Raw genomic sequence first — 23,502 nt, forward strand, 5'->3', positions numbered from 1 at the left:
GGGCCTAGACCCTTAGAGGCCTGAAGTTCCTAGTACTCCAGTCCCAAATAACACTTTAGCTCTCCACATTGAACTGGTAGAAGTGGTAGTACCCTGTAATGGCCTGCCTTTTGCCAGTTCCTGCTGAGGTGGGCTCTAGTCCCTTACAACCCTAACGGGTTTTTAAAAAAACTGAATATTGTCATCTTGTTCAAGTAGGACACTTGATTTTGAAACTCTTTGGTCTCCCTAGTTAGAATATAAATTTATATACTTGCTCTGCATTCTTTGCAGGCAATCCCTCTTGGGACATGAATTGTTTGTGTTAAATGGCCATATAAGCTTAAATACAGAAACTGAAATGATTTGGCCTTCCCAAAGGCTTTGTTTTTCTTTTCTTGTCCATTCTCAAATTCACTTGTAGCAAACAAGTTTTTATTTTCACCCCTTCAGTTACCCCAGGATGCATTTCTAAAACCATTTTTAGAAAGCAGAGTAAATTCCTGCAGTGTTTCTCTAAACACATTTGTGGGAGATTAGCCATCAACTGTCTTGTGGGCTGTTTATAAAAACATTCCGTCTTGACGTTGCTGCCGCCGCCGCCTCCTCCTCCTCCTCCTTAACTGGAGTTTCTACAGATCCTTGTCATTTTTAATAGGTTACTGTGTGGGTTTCTTTTCAGTCTCCTCCCATCTCATATTGACGTCAATTGAAAAGCAACCTGACCAGGGGCTTCAGCAGGACCTCCCAGCTCTTATCTGCAGTCTGTTTCTTCTCAAGAGTGTTGTCTTGCTGACCCCCAGATAAACCTGGTACTTTTTATTGGTTGAAACCGTTATCTGCTGTTTCTTGTGATGGGGGTTGAATTTGTCTCTCCGCTATGGAGATGGAAGTGTAACTGGCTTAAGAGTTCTTCATAGTTCATGTGATATGTAATGGCTTGTTTTGAATTTCCCTCCCCACCAGTAAAAATGTCTATTAAATAGTCGGCTGCAGTGCAGAAAGTGTCTTGCTTTCTGCTAGTTTGGATGCTGGCATTTCTCGATCTTATTTTAATCTGTCTGCCTCTGCCGCCCCATCTTGTTGTCTGTATGCTACGCCTGACTTAAGTCTAAGGCAGCCACTTTTTAACGCAGCCCAATTTTAAAACAGTCATGTCAACTGGATTAGTAGGCATGGCAGTCTGCCAGATTCTCTGGTCCCCGTCTCCCCCCAACATGATTATCCTTTATGGCCTGCTGTTCTCCTTTGTGCCATCTCAGTCTTCCTCCTTGCATCTCGGATTTACTGTCCTCTCCTAAATGTTGTTGGTTTTTTTTTTTTTTTTTTGCAGTGTCAGTTTTCAGGTTTCGTGCTTTTCTCCCATGAAGTATAGGTTTTCGAAAGATTAGTTTCAATGTCTCTCTTCTCATACTGTAATACTTTTTAGTATTGGGAGGGGTGGTGGTGTACTCTTGTGGTTTTTTCCATTTGTCACCTAAAACTGGGTTGGTGGGTCAGTTTGCCTTCCCCGACTTTCATGCTGCTTTACCTTGACCACAGCAATTTTCAAGTTGCATGCATTTGTGTATAAATTATACTAAAGGCCTGTCACAAGCACACATTTAGATGATAATCCATGAAATCTGTGGCATCCTAGAATTACACTCTATATTGGAACTGAAAGTATTTCATGGTTAGCCTCCTAGGAATTGACTTACTCATCCTAGTAATTGACTGCATCATGAACATGCTAACCATTCCAGGTAAGGGCTGGAGGTTGGTGAAGGTTACAAAGATCATCGGAGAAGCATTAGATGACTTTAGTACTAGGATGTTGTACTGGGTTAGCCATTATGAATGTAGTGAGAAGTCAACACATCTTGCCTGAAGGGGCCCAAGTTGCCTCGAAAGTTTGTATATTTTAATCTTGGCCAATATCAGCTGATTTAGCTAAAGGAAAATAGTCGGTGTGGTGCAGTGAATGACATAATTGCCTAATCAAGGTAGTTATATGAAATAGCAAAAAATGCTGTGTGCTCCTTGCTGCTGTGTCTTGGGCTCGGATACTGGACACTTCAGAGTCTCATGTTCATCCATATGAACACTATGGGGCATGTGGATGGATGCCTGTATGTAGGTGGAAAACGGTTTACTGGGTGGGGTGTAAAGTTGTTTGGCCTGTGTGCTTTATTCTTATTTGATTGGAATTTTCACAGATAGAGTGGGTACATTCTCTACAGCCCTGTTGGGTCAAAAATATAGGAAAATGAACTTTTAAAAAACAATTTTAATGTTACTAGAATCTAATGTTCAACAAACTGGAATCGAAAGCTGATCTAGCTGCTCCCAACATTGTGACAAGTACAGGCCATTCAGGCACTGCAGTCCTCTTCACCTACATCTTCCATTTTGCCAAAGATGAGATTAAGGTCCCTAAACTTCTCCCATCTAAAAAGCTCCTTTTCATGTAAAGGGACTTTCTCACTATTATGTGAAATTTACCCTTTGGTTTCCATCTGTGGCCTTTTTAAATTATAAAAGGGTGTTAGTATGCAGGATCCCTGCTTCTACTTTATTTAAAAAAAAAAAAAAAAAAAACTCTTCAGTATGTCCCCTCCATTTCATTTTGCATAAATTGAAAGTTCGTCTCCTTCTTTCTCCTCTTAACTCCTACCACTTTCCCAGAATCTGCCCTAGTAGCTCTGCTCTTTGCATTTTCTCTACTGCTGCTATGTCTCTTTGGTGACTATTATTCTAGTCAGCAGAGCTTCTCTTGAGGAGTACAAGATGTCAAAGGTTGCCGTTTGTGTAGCCTTTCCCTTTTTAATAACGTCCACCCTAGTGAAGAAATCCACATAGAACTTGCATGTCTGTTGCCTTGGTCAAAAGATGTAGTAAATGGCCCCTGTCCCTATGCTAGCAAACCTTGTGGGTTATGCTGGCAGGAGACCCACACAGAAACTTGCTATTTTGATGTGATAATTTATCAAAAGCTGGGATTTTCATAGTTGATTTTGGGAGAACTGAGATTTTAGTATTCTGTACTTCTGTCCATATACCTGCTTCCATGTTGGTAGCAATTGCTGCATCCTTGCAGTGGGAACTGCAGGTCAAGCTTGGTCTTCACCATTCCATGTACATCAGACTCTGCCATTTAAAGAGAATGAAGTTGAAATCGCTCCAGCTTTACATTTCCGTTCAGTAGAATGTCTTTAACACTTCCATGTTGCTACATCTTCTGGTTTTGCACTTCCTCTTACTGTCCAGTGTTTAATTTTGCATAATTGTGGGTGAATCTGATGTTGAAAGTTGAATCATTTTTAAGAGTGGATGGACATTGTCAGGTTTAAATTGTTGCATGTTAAGGGTTTTATAAGTAGCTTACTAATGGAAAATGGAGTTGTGGTCAGGCAGTGGCGCAAACCTGTTGCGGGGCCTTGTTGATCAGGGAACATGTGAACCACTTTGTGTGAGTGAATTCTTGAGACCTCTCAATTCTACTACCAAGGCTTTCTGAACTTAGAGTGAATGTTGGATGTCATGAAGCTTTTTTTTTTTTTTTTTTTTTTTTTATTAATTTGGCCAATACCAAGTCAGAGCTGGAAAACAGACCATTGTCATGGTGTCTTCATTTGATTTGTTCCTGCCTTGTGCCCATTGCTAGGCTCCAGCTTCCCACAATCCTACTCTGGAAAAGATGGATGGACATTATTCTGACCACATTTGACCCCACCTTAGTATTTTTTGCATTTCATTTGTTTCCACTTCATATGGACCACCCCATTACAGAATACCATGGGCATCCAGTGGTATACAGTGTTGCTCTGTACTGCCCTCCAGTGCATTATAATGGTACTAGCAAGTAACACCACAGGAAAAATTTGGTTAACAGGATTTCAGTCTGAATTTTCCTTTGCATAGGGAAGGTGAGATGCTCCTGTTTTATGAATCTAGCAAAAAGGATTGCAACCTTTTAATAGCCTTCAAATGATTTCTGGTGGATCTCCAGGTAATTGGTTTAGTGCCCCTCTTGAATCTGACACTGTTCGGCAAAAACCCTTGGTGGACTGAAGGATTTCCACCAACTTCATTCCCCCAAACCCGCTTTTATACCAATTTAGTGACTTTTGTATTCACGTCTTCAAACATTTTAAATATTAGAACCATGGTGTTGGCAACATGTCCTATGAGACACCGCCTGCCTGTGTGCTCCTTACTGTAACTAGTTTGGTATTTTCATCAGTTCAGCACCTAACATCCGGTTTGTGTTTTGCTTTGTTTCCCACCATGCAGGTTTCTTCATTGGAAAATGGTTAAGTAGATATTACTTGGTAAAAGTCCTCCGTGTCTAAGACTGCAAAACATGTCAGCTGGTTAATAGCTGAACTTGGACAACTGCATTTTGGGTCTTACAACTTGCTTAGGTGATTGTTTGTGTCACAGACCCTCGTGGTTTAATTTAAGGGTTGGGGTGGGCTTTTTTTTTTTTTTTTTTTTTTTTTTTTTTTTTTTTGGAAAAGGTTGGTTTTTGCTTTCTGGCAGATCATTGGACTGTCCACTGCTCTTTGTAATATGCAGTCTGGAACAGAGCAGAATTTGGGAAATGCTACAGTCATTCATCTCTTTAAACACGTCGCACACTTGCTTTGTTACCCAAGCACAACCTGCACTCTGTCACACCGTTTACTCGCCCCACTCTTCAATCCTCAATCCTACTCGACTGCTTTTTTTTTTTTTCTTCTTTTGCACTTCATTTCTGTACAGCTACAGCAGATGTCTAATGCGAATAATGTTTGAAAATGCTTCAGCGTCCAAGGAAGAAGAGCGCTAAAGACCAGGGTAAGGGGTCTTTTTGTTTTTCTCCTCCATACACCTTTACCCTTCTGATAGGTGCAGAGTTGAAGCCAACAATGATATAATCTTGCTATAGAAAACTGACACTTGCCAGTCTCTTCCAAAGCTCTTCATTTTTCCAGAACTAGTTTTAAATCTGTTGTTTACTTGCTGCTTTTGTACTTCTTTATTTACTCTTATCAGGTTGCACTTAAATTGCCGCCATCTAATACAGCAGTTCTCTATTCAGAACTGGAGGCCTGCTGTGGGGTTTTTAGCCCAACTGACTGTTTTTAATTGAAATGTCTTCTTTAAAATGGTCAGTTCCCATGTTGTGTTGGCACTGGGTCTTTGTAATAAAATGTCACAAGGATTTTTTTTTTGTTTCAACTGACAGGGCTAAATTCTATTTTTATGGCAGTCCATTTTTGTGTGTGGTGTGTTTTTTGTTTCCCCACGTCCCCCCCACACCCCCCAGGTGTTCTTGCATTTAAGTTCATGATCAGACTAGTTGGACACTGGAGTATCCACAGCCTTTCAACATTCAGTGTTGTTCTTCTCTGGTGTCTACTCCATTAGATATTGCAGTACATTTATGGCAAGTTTCACAGGAAAGTAAATAACTGAGCAGGATTTTTCCCCTTAAAACAAATTTGTAAATTTCATCACACTACTACTCCAAATTCAAGAAATATCCAACTTAAGGAATGCTCAACCCAAAACCAGTTTCTTACTCCCTCCAATAGTTTATAGAGGTGGCCGAGAAATTTTTTTTTTTTTTTTTTAATTGCATATTTTTGTACAGAATGGAGAATGTTTGCTGTTCAACATTGGACAGACATTTTGTAATCAAACGAGTACTTCTGCCAGAATATGAAGTCTCTTCTGGAACCTTCTCTTGAACTAAAATTGAATGTGCTCTAATGCAAAGAAGTATTTGAATTGTAGACCCCTCCCCCTCCCCTCACTACATTGGTGTCCCTATCTGCAGCTGGAATACCTCAGGATTTAGTGTGTGAAACCGCATGGATGACGTGACCTTCTGTTTGTTTTGAAGCCTCTTGATCCTCAAGTCTGAGGCGTATTATAGTGTTCACTCGCTTTTAATTTTTTTTTTTTCTAATCTCTAGTTTTACATGTCTTTTGTTGAACTTTGCACTATCCTGTGAATATGGTTAACCAATGAATAAGCTGTCAGTGGACTGTACTTGTGACCAACAAAAGAGCTGGGGAGGCATTTCATCAATTCAAATGTTCGTTCGTCTGAGCGCATTCTGGAAAATCCACTCGTGAGCTAAAAATGGAAGTGACGTATTTCACGGTTTTATTAAAATGTCTGAGACATTGTGGAGGTACAGCTGCATGACTTCATAGATTATCTGACACAAGTAGTGTTTCTGTGGACTTTCTCCTGTTTTCAAATGTTGGTCACCATCGGCTTGTCGGAGACTGAAGTTTTTTTTGGGCCAACCAGTTTCACAACCATAGGGGCTTCCAGGACTTGAAAGAAACCACTCTGTGACCTGCCTCACTCTTGGTTGTCCAGTCTGCCCAACACGGTGGCCAATTGACATTTCATTGTACTTCTCTTAAGAGAACAGGACACTACAAAGTGATGTGGCCACGTTTCCTTCAGCTTCACTTCAGTCCCAACTCTAACCATTACTGGTCCTTAAAGCTTGTATGTTGTCGGTGTTGACTGTGGGCTGTGCCATCCTGAATTTTCTATAAGTGTGCTTTGAACTATGTGGCTAAATTTGATATACTGTTGCTAAAGAGCATCTTGATATGGCTGCTTGTCATGCCATCTTTGCCTCTATGAACAGCAGTATTTCATGACTGGACACAAATATGGATGTCTAATTCTTATAAATGAGGTTTTTATTTATTATACTGTTAAATGTCCGGTGCTTAAGTTCATGACCTCTCTGCCTGGGTGCCTTGGCACCTTTTTAAAGGTAAAGAGTAGCCTACTGTAGACGATGCAATTTCTTTGAGGCACAACAGATTGCAGCCTGTTGAAATTGATGACAATATGTACAAGACCACCTGTTGCCATACTGAATTTTGTGTCCATGAATATATTTCGATATACAATACTTTTCAGAATATCCAGAGTTGCTTTCTGTTTTGGGTTGTTTGTGCCTGTAGGTTGGCAGTTACTTAGTGTTGTAGGACCATTACTGGTAGCTGGCTGTGAGCAAGTTTCCACCCCATGGATGGTGTAGGAGTTTTCTCATTCCTCATGTACACTATACAATACAATCAAAGGTTTTCTGAATTCCTGTCCATCCCCGCCTAGATCTTGTTTGACATCCCAAATTAAATCCATGGACCTTTTTTTAATATGGAGTTGGTCCTCTGGGAAGGCTTTCCAAAAGATATTTGGCATGTCTGTGGGAATTTGTGGCCATTCAGCCAAAAGAGTATTTTGGATGTACAGTAGTGATGTTGGATGAGAAGACATGACTTGCAGTTAGTGTTCCAGTTCATCTCCAAGGTAGAGTTGAGGTCCTGGCACTTAGCAGGCCACTAGACTTTCATGTCTTTTATGGCTTTGTATACAAGGGTGCTGCAATACTGGAACGGCGAAGGGTCTTCCCCAAACTAGACAATTTTATGCACTTTCAAATTTGAGGAAAGTCTTGGTGTGTTTCGGCATTAATGGTATCCTTCACTGAAATGAAGATCTCTAGCCCAAATCCTAAAATAACTGCTGAAACCATTAGCCTCCTCCACCAAATGTTACAATACACTATACACTCTAGAAGGTAGTGTTCTGGCATCTGCCAAATCACCATCTGGCAGTCTGATGGACAAAATGCGGAAGTGTGATTCATCACTCCAGAGAATTTCCCCCCCTCGTACACACCATTGGACTCTGAAGCATGAATAATTGGGGATGTGCTTTACACAACTCCAGTTGATGGTTGGTTGGTATTGCATGTGGTGATCTTGAGCTTGTGTGCAGCTACTCGGCTTTGGAAGCTTTCATGATGCTCCCGTTGCACATTTCTGTGCTAATGTTGCTTCTAAAGGCACTTCAGAGCTGAGTGACACAACAGATATGCAGCCTTTTTATTTCCTGCTATGCACTTCAGTGCTCAGCAGCCCCATTCTGAATTTGGGTGGTTGACCACTTCATGGCTGAGCTGTTGTCATTCCGCTGCTTCTATTTCACAGTAATAGCACTTATTCTGCCCTGGTCAGCTGCATCAGAGCAGGAATGTCATACACTTACTCATAGCATCCTATGACCATGCCCTGTATAAAGTCTCTGGCAGGAGAATGGGTTGCACTGAAGAGCTCCTAGTCATTTCATCTCCGTGGACAATGTTGTTGGGTACATAAAACCAAGCGCAATGTGGGAGGCTGAAACACCTGAACTCCATTTAGAGGTGTCCACATTTTTTTTTTTTTTCTGGCCATGTAGTGTGATTTGAGCAAGTCCTCATCTTCTGGCTAGACCCTGAACTTTTTAGAACTGCAAGCATTTGACTCCAGAGGTCTTATGGGCTACACCTGAGGTCTCAATGCTAACAATTTTTTTAATTTGATCCTGCATTACACATGGAGGGGATAAATGCATGGCTGGCTAGCTAACCAATTTAGCTTAAGTTCTGATTGGTGAAGTTGTAGGGTTGCTAAATTCTCCCAGAATATCAAGTAGGTTCTACTTGGCCTGGGATGATCTAGTAATGGTACAGTTCACCATCATGTTTAACTGTATAATTGCAACAGTTTGGTCAACTTTGCCACTCTTCTCAGGGCTGGTGCATCAACTAATTCCACCGGAGGTAAAGCACATTTGTTACCCTGCCCTTAAACCCCGAGATGATGCACTTATTCCACAGGAGTTGCAATGCAGGCTTCACTACCCCCACAATGTATCCTTTGTGCTTGGAAATGAAGTGCAACCAGCCATCTGACCACAAACTCCCTAAAAAATTGGATGCTTCACCATCCAGACATTGGCTATTAAGGCAAGCTATGATGGTAGAGGTTGTTTTCACCGTAATGGGAAGATGACACAAGCTAGATGGAGGGGCTGTAGTGTTGTGTGCAGAAGAGATGACTGGGAGGCTTGATTCATGGGGCACAAGTTGGAAAGTGTGTAGCTTTTTAGGCCTCTTGCTTTTATGATCTTAAGGTGAGTCATAACTTGGCCTGGTGTTTAGCAGCATACAGTATATGCCATCTTGGGTGGTGTTCCAAGTGGCCCCAAAAGCAAAGAAGTTGGACTTGTTGCTCTGCCTGCTCCATGTTGTGATTGTGAAACCATCAATACACCCAGCTGTCTGACTGGTGGCAGTAGGGATGTGCAGGATTCGGTGAGCCTCGGATGGTGGACCCTGGCCTGGGGATAGTGTAGCATGTGGGTTTCCTGCAACATTGGATGAGTAGAGTGCAGTGGAGCTAAGCAATATGTATTGGATGCGAAAGGATGAAGTGTTGACAAATGTCGTCCTTGAAGTGACACGGCTGCAGTGACCACTAAAGAAGCCCAAAGGTCCTCCATAAGGTGCATCGGCAGCAATTGATGTAAAGAGACTAATTCCATTCCTCCATCTCTCTAACCCATTGGTTAGACTTGCAACAGCATTAAACGTTATGAATGAAAACACTGCCCTACCAAGTGCCGCCTGACACTATCCTCCTCGATTCCATGATTGGGTGGATTTGTGTTTTTGTAAGCAGAGTATATTAGTACATCTAAAGTGAGGCCGTAGCATGATCTACTCGGCCAACCGGGTCTTCAGTATCCTGACTGGAATGCTGTTCCCACACCCTACCCATTCTGTGGATTTCATTGCTTGTCTGAAAGCATTCCTGTTGAAACAAACTTTTCATGTGCCCAGTTCTGATGAAATGGCAGATCAGTAGAGTTTGATTATTTTTGGGCCTCATTCTGCTGTCCCTAGCTTTTGAATGCCTGATGGAGACTGCTTTTTGATTTTATTGCTAATGCTTTATAAACAAAATGGTTGGTCTTCATTAAATTCTTTTTCAATCCTGGGCACAGTGGTTAACTACTTTTTGTAGTATCTCTATAGTATAGAACTTTACAAGGTGTCAATGCTTGATACTCTTCCTTTTGGCTAGAAAAGTAATAATAATTGGGGACTGCTCCATGGTGCAAATGTAGGTGTTGGCACCTCTGTCACCTGAGCAGAAGGCAAACTTTGAGTTACACCGTTTTCTAGCTGAATTGTTGGAGATATCAAGAGTCTCTCTTGAACCTACTGCTTTCATTTGAACCGGAAAAAAAACTTGACAATCCTTTTTCCAAATGTAACCGATGTGTCCATGAAGCTCAAAACCAGGGTTCCCAGATTTGTAAGGCACTTTTCAGCCCAGTCCGTCAAAATCCAACTCCTTCTATAAAATCTAGCCCTGTATGTTGACAAGGTCATACCTGCCAATTGCCACCTAAACACTCCAACACCTGCAAGCATCTGGCTGTAGCCGATTGGCAAATTCATGCTTAATTTGCATGAGTAGGTGGTGCTATGGACTTTGACTAATCCCCCCCCCCCCCCCAAATTGTTTGAGGCCCACCAGAGGGTAGAGTCTACAGAATGAAACTTTAAACTGTAGAGAAATTTATCAAATTCAAGCATTTATGATGAGCTTATTTGGCTAAATGTTACATTTTCAATTCCCACCCCCCTGGTAAATTGGATTTAGTGTTGAGTATGTCCTCTTACAGTATAGATCTGAATTTAAAATGTTAAAGGCTATTTCCACAGTGAAGAGGAAAGCAGGCAAGAGAACCTTGAGGCTGTGTAGCCTTCAGGTGTCGCCAAACAGTCTTCCTTTTTTGTGTGAGGAAATTACCTTTTAATCCCCCGCACCTTTGCACATGAAATACATTTTGTTCGTTTTGTACAGGAACGTTTTTAATGTTTATAACAAACCTGATATTCAAATAAGACTTGCCAACCATACTATTGGTTTTAAGCTTCATACGGTCTTAATGGAAGAAATTGTGTGTGGGTGGGTTTTGTTGGGGGTTTTTTTTTTTTTCTCCCCTCCTTTAAACTGGTCTGTGCTGTATCTCCCCAGACCCCCATACCCAAAAATGCAGAACTGCTTTTGATACCCATTTTGTGTGGGTTTTTTCCCCCTTTTTTTTTTTTTTTTTTTTTTTTTTTTTTTTTTTTTGGGCTTTCAATATTTTTATATAGCTATTTACATTTTAAAATGTACCTCAAACTTTTCTCTTTCAAAAACAGTAAGACGTGTGTTCAATTTTCCAATATCGAGCTACAACTAACCCTGCCATGCTAAAAGCTTAGACAGATACTGAACTGCACTTGGACTTTCCACAGTCCTGTCACTTGAGGCGTTGCGCTTCAAAGAAATCTTAAGTGATTTTTAGGGTTCATGTCAAATGTGGTGTGATGTACTCCGGTCATGTTTAAATGGCACTTTTTTGGTGGTGAGAACACTGGACTCTTGTAACATTGCAGTCAAACTGCAGACTCATTTCATTACGTCATCGCAAAGTAATGTCTCGTTCCTCCTAAGATTTTTTTCACTTGTGGGTTTACAATTGTCACTGCTTACTAGACCTTCCAGCAAAATGCCATCTACAGCTCTTCAGTTATGACTTGGTCACTTTAAGAGGTATTGCACATGTGACAGACCTTTTGTGCAAGTCTTCAATGACCGTTTGTCTAAATGGTACAAGAGGGACAAGTGAGGCTTTGGAAATGGTCTTTTCTGCTTTTAAATCGAGTCATTCCAAACCCAGATCTGTCAACTTTTTTTGATCTGAACATAAATTTTACAACAATTGGTTTCAAATGGGAATGCTTTGTGTAATCTGCCTTTGGTTCATAAGCTATGGGGGGGGGGGGGGGGGGAGGGAAATGGGCTGCAGTCAATGAGTAGATTCTTCCTCCTGCCAAAACTTCCACTTTTTGGAATGCTGGAAGCACTATAGTGAATGGCCTATAGGCAGCCCCAAGTGATTATGTATTTAAGACTCTGCTGGGGGGTGTAAGAGTGTCCTGCAGCGGACCTCTGGAGGTTTTTTGGGTTTTTTGGGGGGGGAAGAGAGGGAATGAAGATGTCCTGTATGTTGGAAGCAAAGTAATCAGAGCACTGTTGTAGAGTTTATTTTTAAATGGATGCATTTGTCATTTTTTTTTTTTTTTGCCAATCTACACTGAATTATCCATAATGATAAAGTGGGAATGCATTTTCAGAAAGGTTTGTAAATTTTATTAAAACCTGAAATCTACAAAACTAAATCAAGGCTCTAAATACCAAGTCACTTTGGCAACCGTTCCAGCTTAGTTGTCTTAAGTAAGTTACTACAAGTGTTGCACACCTGGGCCCTAACTTTTGTAAAGCTCGTCTACCCACCAAAGCTCAATATGCATACACGGCTTTTCACACAAACAGGATTTACAATGGAGCCCCTAAATGGAGAACAGGCTTATAGTTACAATTCTGACCCATGCGTAGGCAACATTTTGGATTGAGAAACTGAGAAATGACCGTATGCTTAATCAAGGGGAAATGCAAGTAAACCAGCAAAATGACTACATATATGCATAATAATTCATCTGATATTAAAGATCTAATGTGTTGAATATGATCCACAGCTGTATCTTTTTAGTTTTATTTGCACTGGGAGCTTCCTATAAACACCCACCCCCAAAAAAATCCAAAGTAACTGGAGCATTTTAATATGCTTGTAGTACAATTAAGGCTCCTAACAAGAATGAAGCTGCTTTTGTTAACCTAAACTGTTTGTTCTTTTTAAAACAAGTCCTCTGTCAGTCTCCTCTTGGCATCACAATCGTCGGGACTGCCCTTTCCAAATGGCGCATAAAAAGGATCTCCAATTACAGATGAGATTCATAGATGAAAATTGGACTGTGTGGACTCTACCTGCCTCCTCCTTTTCTCCCTTCACTACATGCACACTCCACCAGTAATCTGACATTTTTTAAATTGTGGTGTTGCTGGAGCACATACCATTTAGAGCAGAAAACGCATTGCTATGCAATATATTTGTGACTTAGGGAACACAAAGAACCTTTTTATTTGGTGACCTAATTTAGAGATGACCACTTGTATCTCTCGCTACTGGACGTGTCAATTGGGAGGTTGCCCTCCCAGCCAAGAGGTCTACAGTATCACGTTTGCATATGTATGAGGTTGATTAGCATTGTCAATAAAATTAGTTTTCAGGGTGTGTTTTGAGGCATGTTCTTGTAAATGTCCATTTATGAAGATTGGGGTTTGTAAAGGGTAAACTGCATCAATGTGAGTACACCAGATTTAATTTTTTTGGCGCATGCATTTTCCAGTGTTTTGGTGTATGCATATTTTCATGTTCAGTCTCGCTGTTTTCTCAATGAGGCCCATGGATTTGGGCAGCTTTTTCAATTCTATCTGGAAGATCTTCTAAAGCTGTTAGATTTGATGGTAAGCACCTACAAATCTGCCATCTTCAGGTCTCTCCACAGATGTTCTATGGGGTTAAAGGCTGGGTGTTAAGAACAGTCAGACTTGTCCCAAAGCCACTCCAACGTTGTCTTGGCTGTATGCTTTGGGTCATTTTCATGCTGAAAGGTGAACTGTTGCTTCTGACTGAGGTCACGTGCTCTCTGGAGTAGGTGTTCTTCAAGAACCTCCTATTTGGCTGCATTTATAAATTTCTTCATTTCTGACCTGTCCCTGCTGCTGAGAATCTTCCCCCATAACCTGATGCTGCCATCCCCACCGTGCTTCACTGTTGGGATGGTATTGGGTAGGTGGTGATCAGTGCCTGGTCTTCAACAGACCTACTGTAGTGCTTGGGTTTCTGCTTGGAGTTTTTTTATTCTCCTCAGACTGGAGGATTTGCTACCCTACCACCCCCAAAAAGCAGCACTCCAATCAATCTGCGGTTTGATAAGATGGCCATCCATCCTTTTGAAAGGTTCGCCCATCTTGGCAGACTTCTAAAGCTATTTTGTATGGCCATTGGGTTCTGGGTCACCTACCTGATTTTAAAGTTCTATAGTTACTCCGTTTGGCCAGATGGCCAGCTCTAGGAAGAGTCGGTGTTTCCAAACATCTCAATTGTGAGCTACAAGGCCACTGTACTCCTTGTAACGCCAAGTTTTAGAAATGGTTTTATCCCCTTACCCTGATCTATGCCTCATCAATTTGATCAGAGGTCTTCAGGGTTCCTTGGACTTCATAACTTGTGGTGTGGCTTTTTTTGGGGTCCTGATATGAAGTTTGAATTGTGGAACCTTATGGACATGGATGTGTCCCTTTCTCAATGTCCACTCAATTCAATTTGCCACAGGTGGACTCTGTTCTGGACAATTCAAGGAGAATTTTAAAAAGGAGGCACCTGACCCCAATTTGGAGTGACCCAGCAAAGGGTGGGAATACTTCTAAGAATGAAATTTCATTTGCTTTTTTTTTTTTTTTTTCTCTCTCGGGGGGGGGGGGTGGTTACTGTCCTGGGTTATGGAGTGTAGAATGATGTGCAAAATATGACATATTCATTTAACAGTGTGCAGTAAGTGAAGGGGTCTGGATTCTTTGTCTCCCCACAAAGTGCAAAGCTACACAGCTTATTTACTCCGAGCGTGTTGGAAGGGCTTTTGGAGAAGTGCAGTCAAAGCGATTCGAGAGTTCAGGTGTGTGCCAATGTTACTGGAAGCCATTAACATGACACCAAGGTTAAGTTTCTGTTTGCATGTTCTGCATCAGCTAGTCACGAGATTTGCTAGATAAAGGTGAACGTTGGTGCTCTTTTGTCATACATGGAAAGGTTTGTATCCTGGTATGCCTGACAGATGGTTATCTGAACACTTCTGGCTGTCTTCAAGGTCTCTTGTGATTTGAAGTCGGTGTGCTTTTTTTTTCCCCCCTTCCTTCTGTCCAGATACTCCAAGGAATGCAGTCCAGTCGTGCCTGTGATGTAAAGACTGGCGTCTATTGGGATTGGTGACTTGGACACTTGTGCAGTTTATAGCCGGGTTGTGTGTGACACAAGCATTTTGAGCAAAACTCAAATGGGCCTAAACCTAAAGCTTCTCTTTTCACTTCAACTTGAAGGTGATCAGCAGATTAATGTTCCCCACTTAACACCGTGACACCGTTTGTACACTTCTAAAGATATTGTGGACCATGTGTGTACACAGATGGTTCTTCTCTCTCACCTCTCCCACCACATTAAGTGAGGTGTGGTACTGCATGTTCAGGCCAAGGGTCCTTCAAAACACTATTTGAGGAGTTCAAGGTATCTCTTGGGTCTGATTAGACTAAATTCTACTTTCTCCACCCCCTCCTCTTCTCTCTCTCCCCTTTTAGGTACGGACACTGTTTGTCAGTGGTCTTCCAGTTGATATCAAACCCAGGGAGCTCTACCTTCTTTTCAGACCATTTAAGGTAAGATCTATTCAAGTAACGTGTTCAGTTCAGCGGTGTTTTGTGCAAAGCGATTTCTTTTAGTTCAACATTTTAAAATGCACTTTAATAGCACAACTAGTGAAGTACCCACTGAATACATTCTAAGAAACCCAGCAGCAGAAGGCAGCAATTGGAAGGTTAGATGTTGAGTGAACATAAATTTGACAAACGAGGGGAGACCATAGTCCAAGCCAAATTGTTTCACTAAGCTGTCCCAATATCTCATCCAGGGTCGTCTTAAAGACTGTCAAGGTTTCTGCTTCAACTCCATCTCTTGGTAGTTTGTTCCAGAGTCTCTCAACTCTTTGCCTAAAGTACTTCCTGGCTTAAGTCTTAAATGCACTTCCCCTTAATTTCCGTGGAGGTCCTTGAGTATGTGATTCACCCTTAAGCTAAGTGAATTATCCATACTTTTTTTGAGGATTTTAAATACCTGAATTGGGTACCCATGCAGTCTCCTCTGCTCAAGACTAAACCAGATTAATTCTCAGTCTGTCAGAGTAGGACATGTCCTCTAGTCCATGGTTCACCTGGTGGTTCTCTGCACAGCTTCTAGAGCTGCTCTGCCTTTCTTGTACTGTGATGAGCAGTATCTTACTAGTGGATTGTATAGTCTGAACATATGTCAAGGAACATCATTGAATTTAACATTTTATTTGCCTTTTTAATTCTCTATTGCCTAGATGCTGAAAATATAAACCCCTACATCCTTTTGTTGCTTCCTGTAGTTCAGTATCTCCCATATTGTATTTATAATTGACATTCCTTTTACCCACATGTAGCACTTTTCCAAACCAACTTAGTAGGCATCCAAAGCTGGTGTTGGGCAAAATATGGGCATTCCTAAAAGAATCCTGCTTCGTCATCAACTTCCACTGCTGTTTTGGTTTAATCCATCGCCTGCGGGTGGCTTTCAGGGGTGTTTTTTGGGAAAGGTAGAAGATGTCTTTTCTCTGCTGCCATTATCCTTTATTTGCATTTAGCAGTGAGACTGCATGCTGGAGGGCATTTATTGGACTCCTCCAAAGATTTGGATAAATAGGTGCCCAATTTTAAAGAATATCTGTTTCAAAGTTGTTTGAGCCGGGACATCATGGTTTGTATTGGACTGTTGGCTTCCCTTTTTTAATTCTTCACACCCTCCTTAAGATACCTTAACAACTAAACTTTCCTCAAATCAGACCTGATCATGATGTAAGGAGTAAACTACAAAATTCTGGACTAAGGCCACAAATTGCCATGGTGTTTAACTTTTTTTTTTTTTTCTCTCCCCATGTTAGGGCTATGAAGGTTCGCTAATCAAATTAACATCAAAACAGGTGAGCTTTTCTTTGTGTGCAAAACCAGTTGATGCTGCTGAAGTTCTGACTCTTTGCTGGTATGGTGCCTTTTTCCTTCATTGCAAATGTGCAGTGTTTGGTATCTCTTTCAGAGGAAGTCAAATATGCAACATTCAGATGTTTACCTCCCATATTTTGGTTTTTGACCAGTATCTTAACCCCATGTAGATATTTCAAAGGCAGCACAGTCCTACAAAACTCTGTAGTGAAATTGCACCCACCTAATCTCTCTCGAGCCAGCATCAGACAACTGTGTATCAAATCCATTGGAGGATTCAAAGAAAGCAATCCTTTGGCATGCAGCATTTTCAGAGGGACAGTATGCTACAGGAAGGAATTGTTAATGATTAGCAGTTAGGCAATCTGTAGTAGAACTCCTCATGATGTTACTGCTTACAGGCAAAAATTTTAATTTCTGAACTTGCTGATCTGGGTTTTGGGGTCAGTACTGCACACCTGCTAGTTGACAGTGTGGCAAAGTTCCTTTGGTTCCCTTAAATATGGTCTGACTTTTTGAATCCCCCTTAACCACTTCTGAGGCCCTTAAAAGCAGTCTGGACAGACAACCATAAGTACCTCAGATGTGATTCTTGGTGAAGAGTGAATTGACGGTCTTCGAACTGTGGGTTGGAAGAAGTTTTGTCTCTCAGACCCAAGGGTTTCAGCCACCGAAATCTTGGCAGCCAATGTTCGGCTATTGCACTTGAGTCCTGGCAGGCTCTGATGTGGCCTAATGCATTTCTACTTCTGTCAAATTACCCCTTGAGATCTATGGCCTTGTAACAAGATCCAACACTGTGGAGATGCCTTGGAGTGGGTTTTAAGTCTCTGGTTTTCCTTTTAACTAATTTTGGTTTAAATAGCCTAACCTATATTTCATCAAAGCTTCTTGTGAAATCTTTCTCAACAGTCCTTGTAACTAATTTGTTTTCTGTGTAGGGTTGATGTGAAGAGGTCACAAAACAATCTCCACTTTTTTCAATGTAAAATCTCCATTAAGTATTTGTTCTTGAAAGGGAACTCTGCTAAACTTAGATGTTAGATACGTGAGGTGGTATGTGTCTTTCCTAATCCAGTAAAAAAAAAAAGTGGGTTGCTTGACGGGTCGGGTGATTTTTGGCACATAAGAGATCTCTCCTCTTGGGAGAGGAGATCTCTTGAGTGACAATCCCAGAAAATGTGCATGCCATTCATTCCATGATATGAAGTTCAAAGAAAATCTGCTAAAGATCTTGGAGATCCTGCACATCTTGGGAATGGTGTAGCTGCTTCAGGCCATTTTGAACTGCTTTAGGAGGGATCCTGCAAGGTTTTTGAATCGGCTTGGAGGATAGAAAGCAACTTTTTCTCCATAAGGCCAAAGGAGAGCAACCGTGGGTATCATATGAATTTGACTACTGAATGTTATGGGGGCAGGGTGGTTCTTCAGATGACTCTGTCCACTTTGTGAACCAAGCCCAGAGCGGACTTCTGAACACCAATTCCTTCAAGAAGCAGCACCACTGCACATGCTGGTATAGTTGATGAAGTATGTGGTGAATTTCAATGTCCAACCATCCGGTTTACTATTAAAGTTCAGGAAATGAATCAAAGACTGTAAAGGGTGGCAGGAATGCAAAGCATTGTGATGGATGCCAAGATTTTTTTTTTCCTATTTGATTTTTGTTTTGACCTTGTAAGGACTGGGAACATTCTAGAGATGTACATGGTTTTTCTCTAGCTTCTGCTGGTGGGTGGTGTGTGGGTGGGTGTGTTTTTTTTTTTTTTTTTCCCCCCCCCCCCCCCCCTTTCCACTCCCCCAAAAAATGCTTTGCCATGTTTCAAACTTGCATTGAACGATTTCTTTATTCCTAACCCCCCCCCCCCCTTATTTCTTCCAGCCTGTCGGTTTTGTTACCTTTGACAGTCGGTCTGGAGCAGAAGCAGCCAAAAATGCATTAAATGTAAGTAAGCAGTGATGTGTCAGTAATGCAATGTGAAGGGTATCCTTAAATTATTAAGGAGTGCCTTCTGTCTGCTGAGCCTCCCCTGAGCTTCCAACCTTTAAAGAAGACTGACTCAATGTCCTAGTCATGTCTTTCCTTTTTATTTAAATTCAAAAACTTGTTTTTCTTTTCAGAATTTTTTTTTTCGGTGGATATCTTTGTGAAACGTCCTATTCAAATTTTCAGTCCAGCTGGGCTTGGAACTGAACCAGTGAAACTTGCAGCTTGCTGATGGACAATTGTGAACTGTCCATTAGATCGGTTATTGGCAGAATAGGCTTCATTACGGTCTTGCACCTTAAATGCTGAACTGAAGTTCTTGTATCTTGTCTTACTACAGAAGATGACTGTAGGTAATCGCTTGTCAAAGTATGTTTTCAGAAGTCTTTGCAATCTTTTTTTTCAGTTTATATTATTAAACATTTGTCTGCTTTCAGAAGACTTGACAAGAACCTCCACGTAAGGTGTTCTGATTAAGTGCACTTGAAATAGTGGAAAGGTTGGCCTTTTAAATGCCCTAACAGGAGGCCAGGGCTCTCCTTAACCTGCCCAGAAAAGGCCTCACCTAAGACCATCTAACCCAAAACTCTACTGTCTGAATTTGGCCTACACAGAATTAACTTTTGAGGCCAAAAATCTTTCAGGCCTATCACTGTATTTGTAATTTTATTGGAAGTTTCCTTTTGGAGATGTTTTGTGCATCTGGCTGCAGAGACCAATGGAACAAGACTTCTCTAAATTGATTTTTATATTCGGAAAAGACCCTAAAATGGTCCAAAGATTTTTGCTAAAAAGGTGGTTCTCAATTTCTAAGTCCCAATACACAATCCAATAAAGAGAATCCACAAAGTGAAAATCCAAGGAAAGCAATATTCACTAATTCACTCGAGCTTAAATCCATGGACTGCTTTTGAATCCTTTTCTTCATACCTCCGTTTTGAAGGTAGAGGACCCAGCAGCAGTGACATCAAGGTGGTCCTGTCTCCTGGGGTTCTGCCCCAGAAGGGACACTGATTATGGAGCTCAAATACATGAGAGACTCATCAATGAGGTACTCCTAAATTTGCCACTATAATCCATCAATTTTATACTGATTATCAGAGTTGTGGGAGCAACTGTCTAAGCAAAGATGCCCAGGTATCCCTTTTCTCCCACTACCTCATTCCGTTCCTCTGAATGAAGATATCGGTGTTCCCAGGTCAGTGGAGAAATTTTAATATCTCCAACTAGTAGGAGGTCTTTGGATACACATGGGACATGCTGGATTTGCCCAAAGTTGCATTCAGGAGGTGTCCTTATCAGATGTCCAAACCACCTCAACTAGCTCCTTTCAACGTGGCAGAGGAGCAGCTCTACTTTGAGCTCCTTGCAAATGTCCATGCTCCTCGCACCATCTTGAATGATGTACCCTGACTCCCTGTAAAGGAAGCTAATTTCTGCCACGTGTGTCCATTTTTTTTTTTTTTTTTTTTTTTTTTTTTTTTTTGGTCACCACCCAAAACCCTTGACCTCGGACAGGGACGTATAGACTTCTAGTAAATGGAGAGCTTTGCCTTTCATCTCTGCTCTGTTTGCCACAATGACCAGGACAGCATTCGCGTAACTGGACTCTGCTCTGATGTGCTTGTCAATCTCCTGCTCCTTGTCCTTTTAGTGCTGTACAACATCTCTAGATACTTCAACTCCTTGGGTTAGGAATGAGGTGCTGCCTCCAGCAAAATAGGGCACTCTGTCCTTTTTTTGCTTAAGCACCATGGTCCACTCGATTTTTACAATGATAATCTGCAACAGTATTCTATCCAAATGCCAGTGTGTGTGCATTCTGAGGAAGTCCTCTGTTTGGAGATCTTAAATGTCTCCAAGAAGTCTTCAGGATGTTGGGTGCCTTCTGTCCATCTGAACGTTTTTCTGTTCAGCTGTCTAAATTTAAAGCTAAACTGCCCTAAGATTTGGTTCAGAATTTAATCCTTGACCCATTCACAAATTGTCTGCTGCACTTGAACCCCTGGCTAAACATTTTAAATTTGTGTGGAAATCCAACCATTTACTTTAGCACTAAACAAGCACAATTTATATTAAGTATAGACATTTGTACATTTCTAGGGTGCAGACTCGACTCCAAAGGTCCACCAACAGAGACCTGTAGTTTTTACATTTGCATGTTTTCAAATTCTATGGATGATAGACGTATAGAATGGCTACATTAGTTCCTCATGGCTATGCAACTGTAATCCTACTATCTGAATGGCGCTCCTGCTTCACACATTGCTTTAAAGGTGTGCTTCTCTAGTTAAGCATTTTTTTTATTCTAAATGTTTACTTATTTGGAGTCCTTTTAGTTGACTTGTCTTTTTTCCCCCCTCTACTGTTTAAATAGCATACTACTGCTTTTCTTAATTTTAGAATTGTTTCCAATGTTGATCCATTTTCCTTTTCCACTGGTTACACTCGCATGTCTATAGCTGCAAATTTGGCCCGGAGTTCACTTCACTGCAATTAGAACATACCATGGGCTGTACTTTCATAATTGTATGTCCACATATGTTGAAGGTTTTCTCATTTATTTGATATCTAAAGATACTACCTTTTTACATTTTGTAGTCCATTGTATAATTATAAATGTCCAGATATTGGAGAGGGAGAGGTTGGGAGCGTGTGCCGATTTCAGCACATTGCTGCACCCTCCACACAGCAAGCCACCCAGATTGAGATCAGTGTGGTTTTTGTTTTAACAATGGTTGGAGTGCCAAACCTGTCACCAGCCCCCAAGTTTTCCCTGAAAGTTGGAGGACCTGCTTACAGGGCTGGGTGCAGATTAACGTTCTACTTGGGACGGAGCAATTGTAGGTTAAGGGCCTTGCTCAGGGGCCTAACTGAGTAGAGGCACTTCTAGTGGTTATGGGATTTGAACTGGCAACCTTCTGATTGCCAGCACAGATCCCTGTCCTCTGAGCCACCACTCCACCTATAACAGAGGCAGATCCAGATATTACGAGTGGTAAAAACTTTATACCCATATATTACTGTTTCAAATGGTTAAATTTTATAATTGGGTTCAAATGATTAGAACACATGAGAGGATCTTGTCCAAGCCATTTTGTTTAAACTTTGGATGTTTGGGTGTTTGCTGTTTTGATCTGGACATATTGATAACATACACTCTGAGGCCTTCAGAACGGTTATAAATGCCCATGAATCTTGGAAGCGATGTAAAAATACCTTCAAATAATTGGAAACCATCCATTCCACTACCCAAAAGATTCTCAAGTGGAGAAGATTTCAAAGAACTGCCAACTTGGCCAGGCCCTGCCACCCTAGCAAGTTCAGCCTGATGGACTTTCATCTTGTGTTCTGCTAAGAATCCCAGGATTTGATCACTGGACCTACAGGTAGCTGTTGTCACCGTTTTTATATCGAAGTGCATAAGTCTACCATTAGAGGCTGCACAAATGAGATCTACATGAGGTTTACCAGGAGACAACCTTATGTCTTTCACTGATTTTTCTTTGTAGACGGCAAAAGTTTGTCTGAACACCTAGGCAAATATCAAGCCTTCTGGAACTGGTATGATGTGGACATGTGAGAAGGTTGTTTGGCCAGTCTTGGAAAACTTGTTCGGCAAAAATTAAACTGCATACAAGTAGAAGAACCTGATGCCAGCTGTAAAGCACAGTAGTGGAAGTGTTAAGATTTGGGGCTGCCTTGCTGTATTGGAACCTGAGTAGCTCACCATCATAGAATCCACTTTAAGGTCCTCATTGTACCAGAGGGTGTTTGAGGATAATGTTCAGCCTTCTGACTGTTTTCATCTCGACCAAAAGTGAACCTTGCATTTAGTGTTGTTGCACTGGAAGTCCAAGGAATGGTTGAGAAGAAAAACCTGGATAGTTGTGAAATCGCCAAGTCAAAGGCCTGATCTGAATCCATTTGAGATGCTGTGGAGAGCTTTGAAAGCAGCTGTGCATGTAAGACCAGCACCTGAAAGGGGTGTGGACTGGGTTTCTTCACCTTTTATCTAAAGCTATTGAAAGTCTTTTTCAATCAACATGTATTACAGAAAACATTTTCATGGAATGAGAAGATGTAGATAGAAACCATAGGCACTTGAGACCAAGGACAATTTGCAGTTTTAGAGCAATGCACATAAAATGCCTTCAAATCTGATTTAAAATTTAACCTGAGCAGCAAACTAAAGTGCACATGGGTTACAGATGACCAATATGAGATCTGTGTGTGTGTTGGTGTTTCTCCAATGTTTTGGGGGTTTTCTTCCTCCCCATTTTATTTTTCTTATCCCCCTTTTCTTTAGGGTATCCGCTTTGATCCAGAGAACCCACAGACTCTACGGTTAGAATTTGCAAAGGCAAACACAAAGATGGCAAAGAGTAAACTGATGGCTACACCAAACCCCACTAATCTTCACCCAGCTTTAGGAGCACACTTCATTGCACGGGACCCATGTAAGTTCATGCACTGTAATGATGGATCAAAAACTCATTTGTCCCCCATTCACGAATGTTGCACTTAAGTTCTTGCTGGTGTGCGTTGATGCGGAGGGTTGAATTGGCTCCTCTTGGTGCCTACAATGAGTCGATGGCAGTTTCATGTAATTGGTAAATTGTTTGCTCATTCTGGGGGAGTAGAAGAGTCTTAAGATGAAGTCCATCTCTTGGATGGTAAATTTTGGACCTGTCCTGCAGAACACAAACTGGAATGCTAGAGAGAATGTGGCATAAGTGTGGAGTTTTCCTTGAACAAGCGTTGCCACCTTTCTATGCAGAAATTGGGAACAGCGGTGGAAAGTTCACCTATTTGGTAGGAACACAAGTAGTTTAGGAAATAGGGTTGGTATGTGTAATCTAAAATTCAGGTGGTACGCTGGTCTGATATCCATGAGCAGAGCCTTGCAGAAAACGTGGCTACATGAGGTAAACTTTTGGAACTTTTTTTAA

At 41.3% G+C, this 23,502-nt stretch overlaps 1 protein-coding gene across 1 annotated transcript in view; it reads left to right on the plus strand.

Annotated features, from left to right (window-relative positions):
• Positions 1-23,502, plus strand: part of LOC114667706 (RNA-binding protein with multiple splicing 2-like) — a 43,301-nt gene that overhangs the window by 8,108 nt on the left and 11,691 nt on the right. Inside the window, exons 2-5 of the mRNA XM_028823117.2 lie at positions 15,127-15,204; positions 16,506-16,544; positions 18,446-18,508; positions 22,860-23,010. Of these exons, the coding sequence (XP_028678950.1) occupies positions 15,127-15,204; positions 16,506-16,544; positions 18,446-18,508; positions 22,860-23,010 (331 nt within the window). The remainder of the gene's footprint in view (positions 1-15,126; positions 15,205-16,505; positions 16,545-18,445; positions 18,509-22,859; positions 23,011-23,502) is intronic.

This window comes from Erpetoichthys calabaricus, chromosome 17, assembly GCF_900747795.2.
Source record: "Erpetoichthys calabaricus chromosome 17, fErpCal1.3, whole genome shotgun sequence".
Taxonomy (NCBI): domain Eukaryota; kingdom Metazoa; phylum Chordata; class Cladistia; order Polypteriformes; family Polypteridae; genus Erpetoichthys; species Erpetoichthys calabaricus.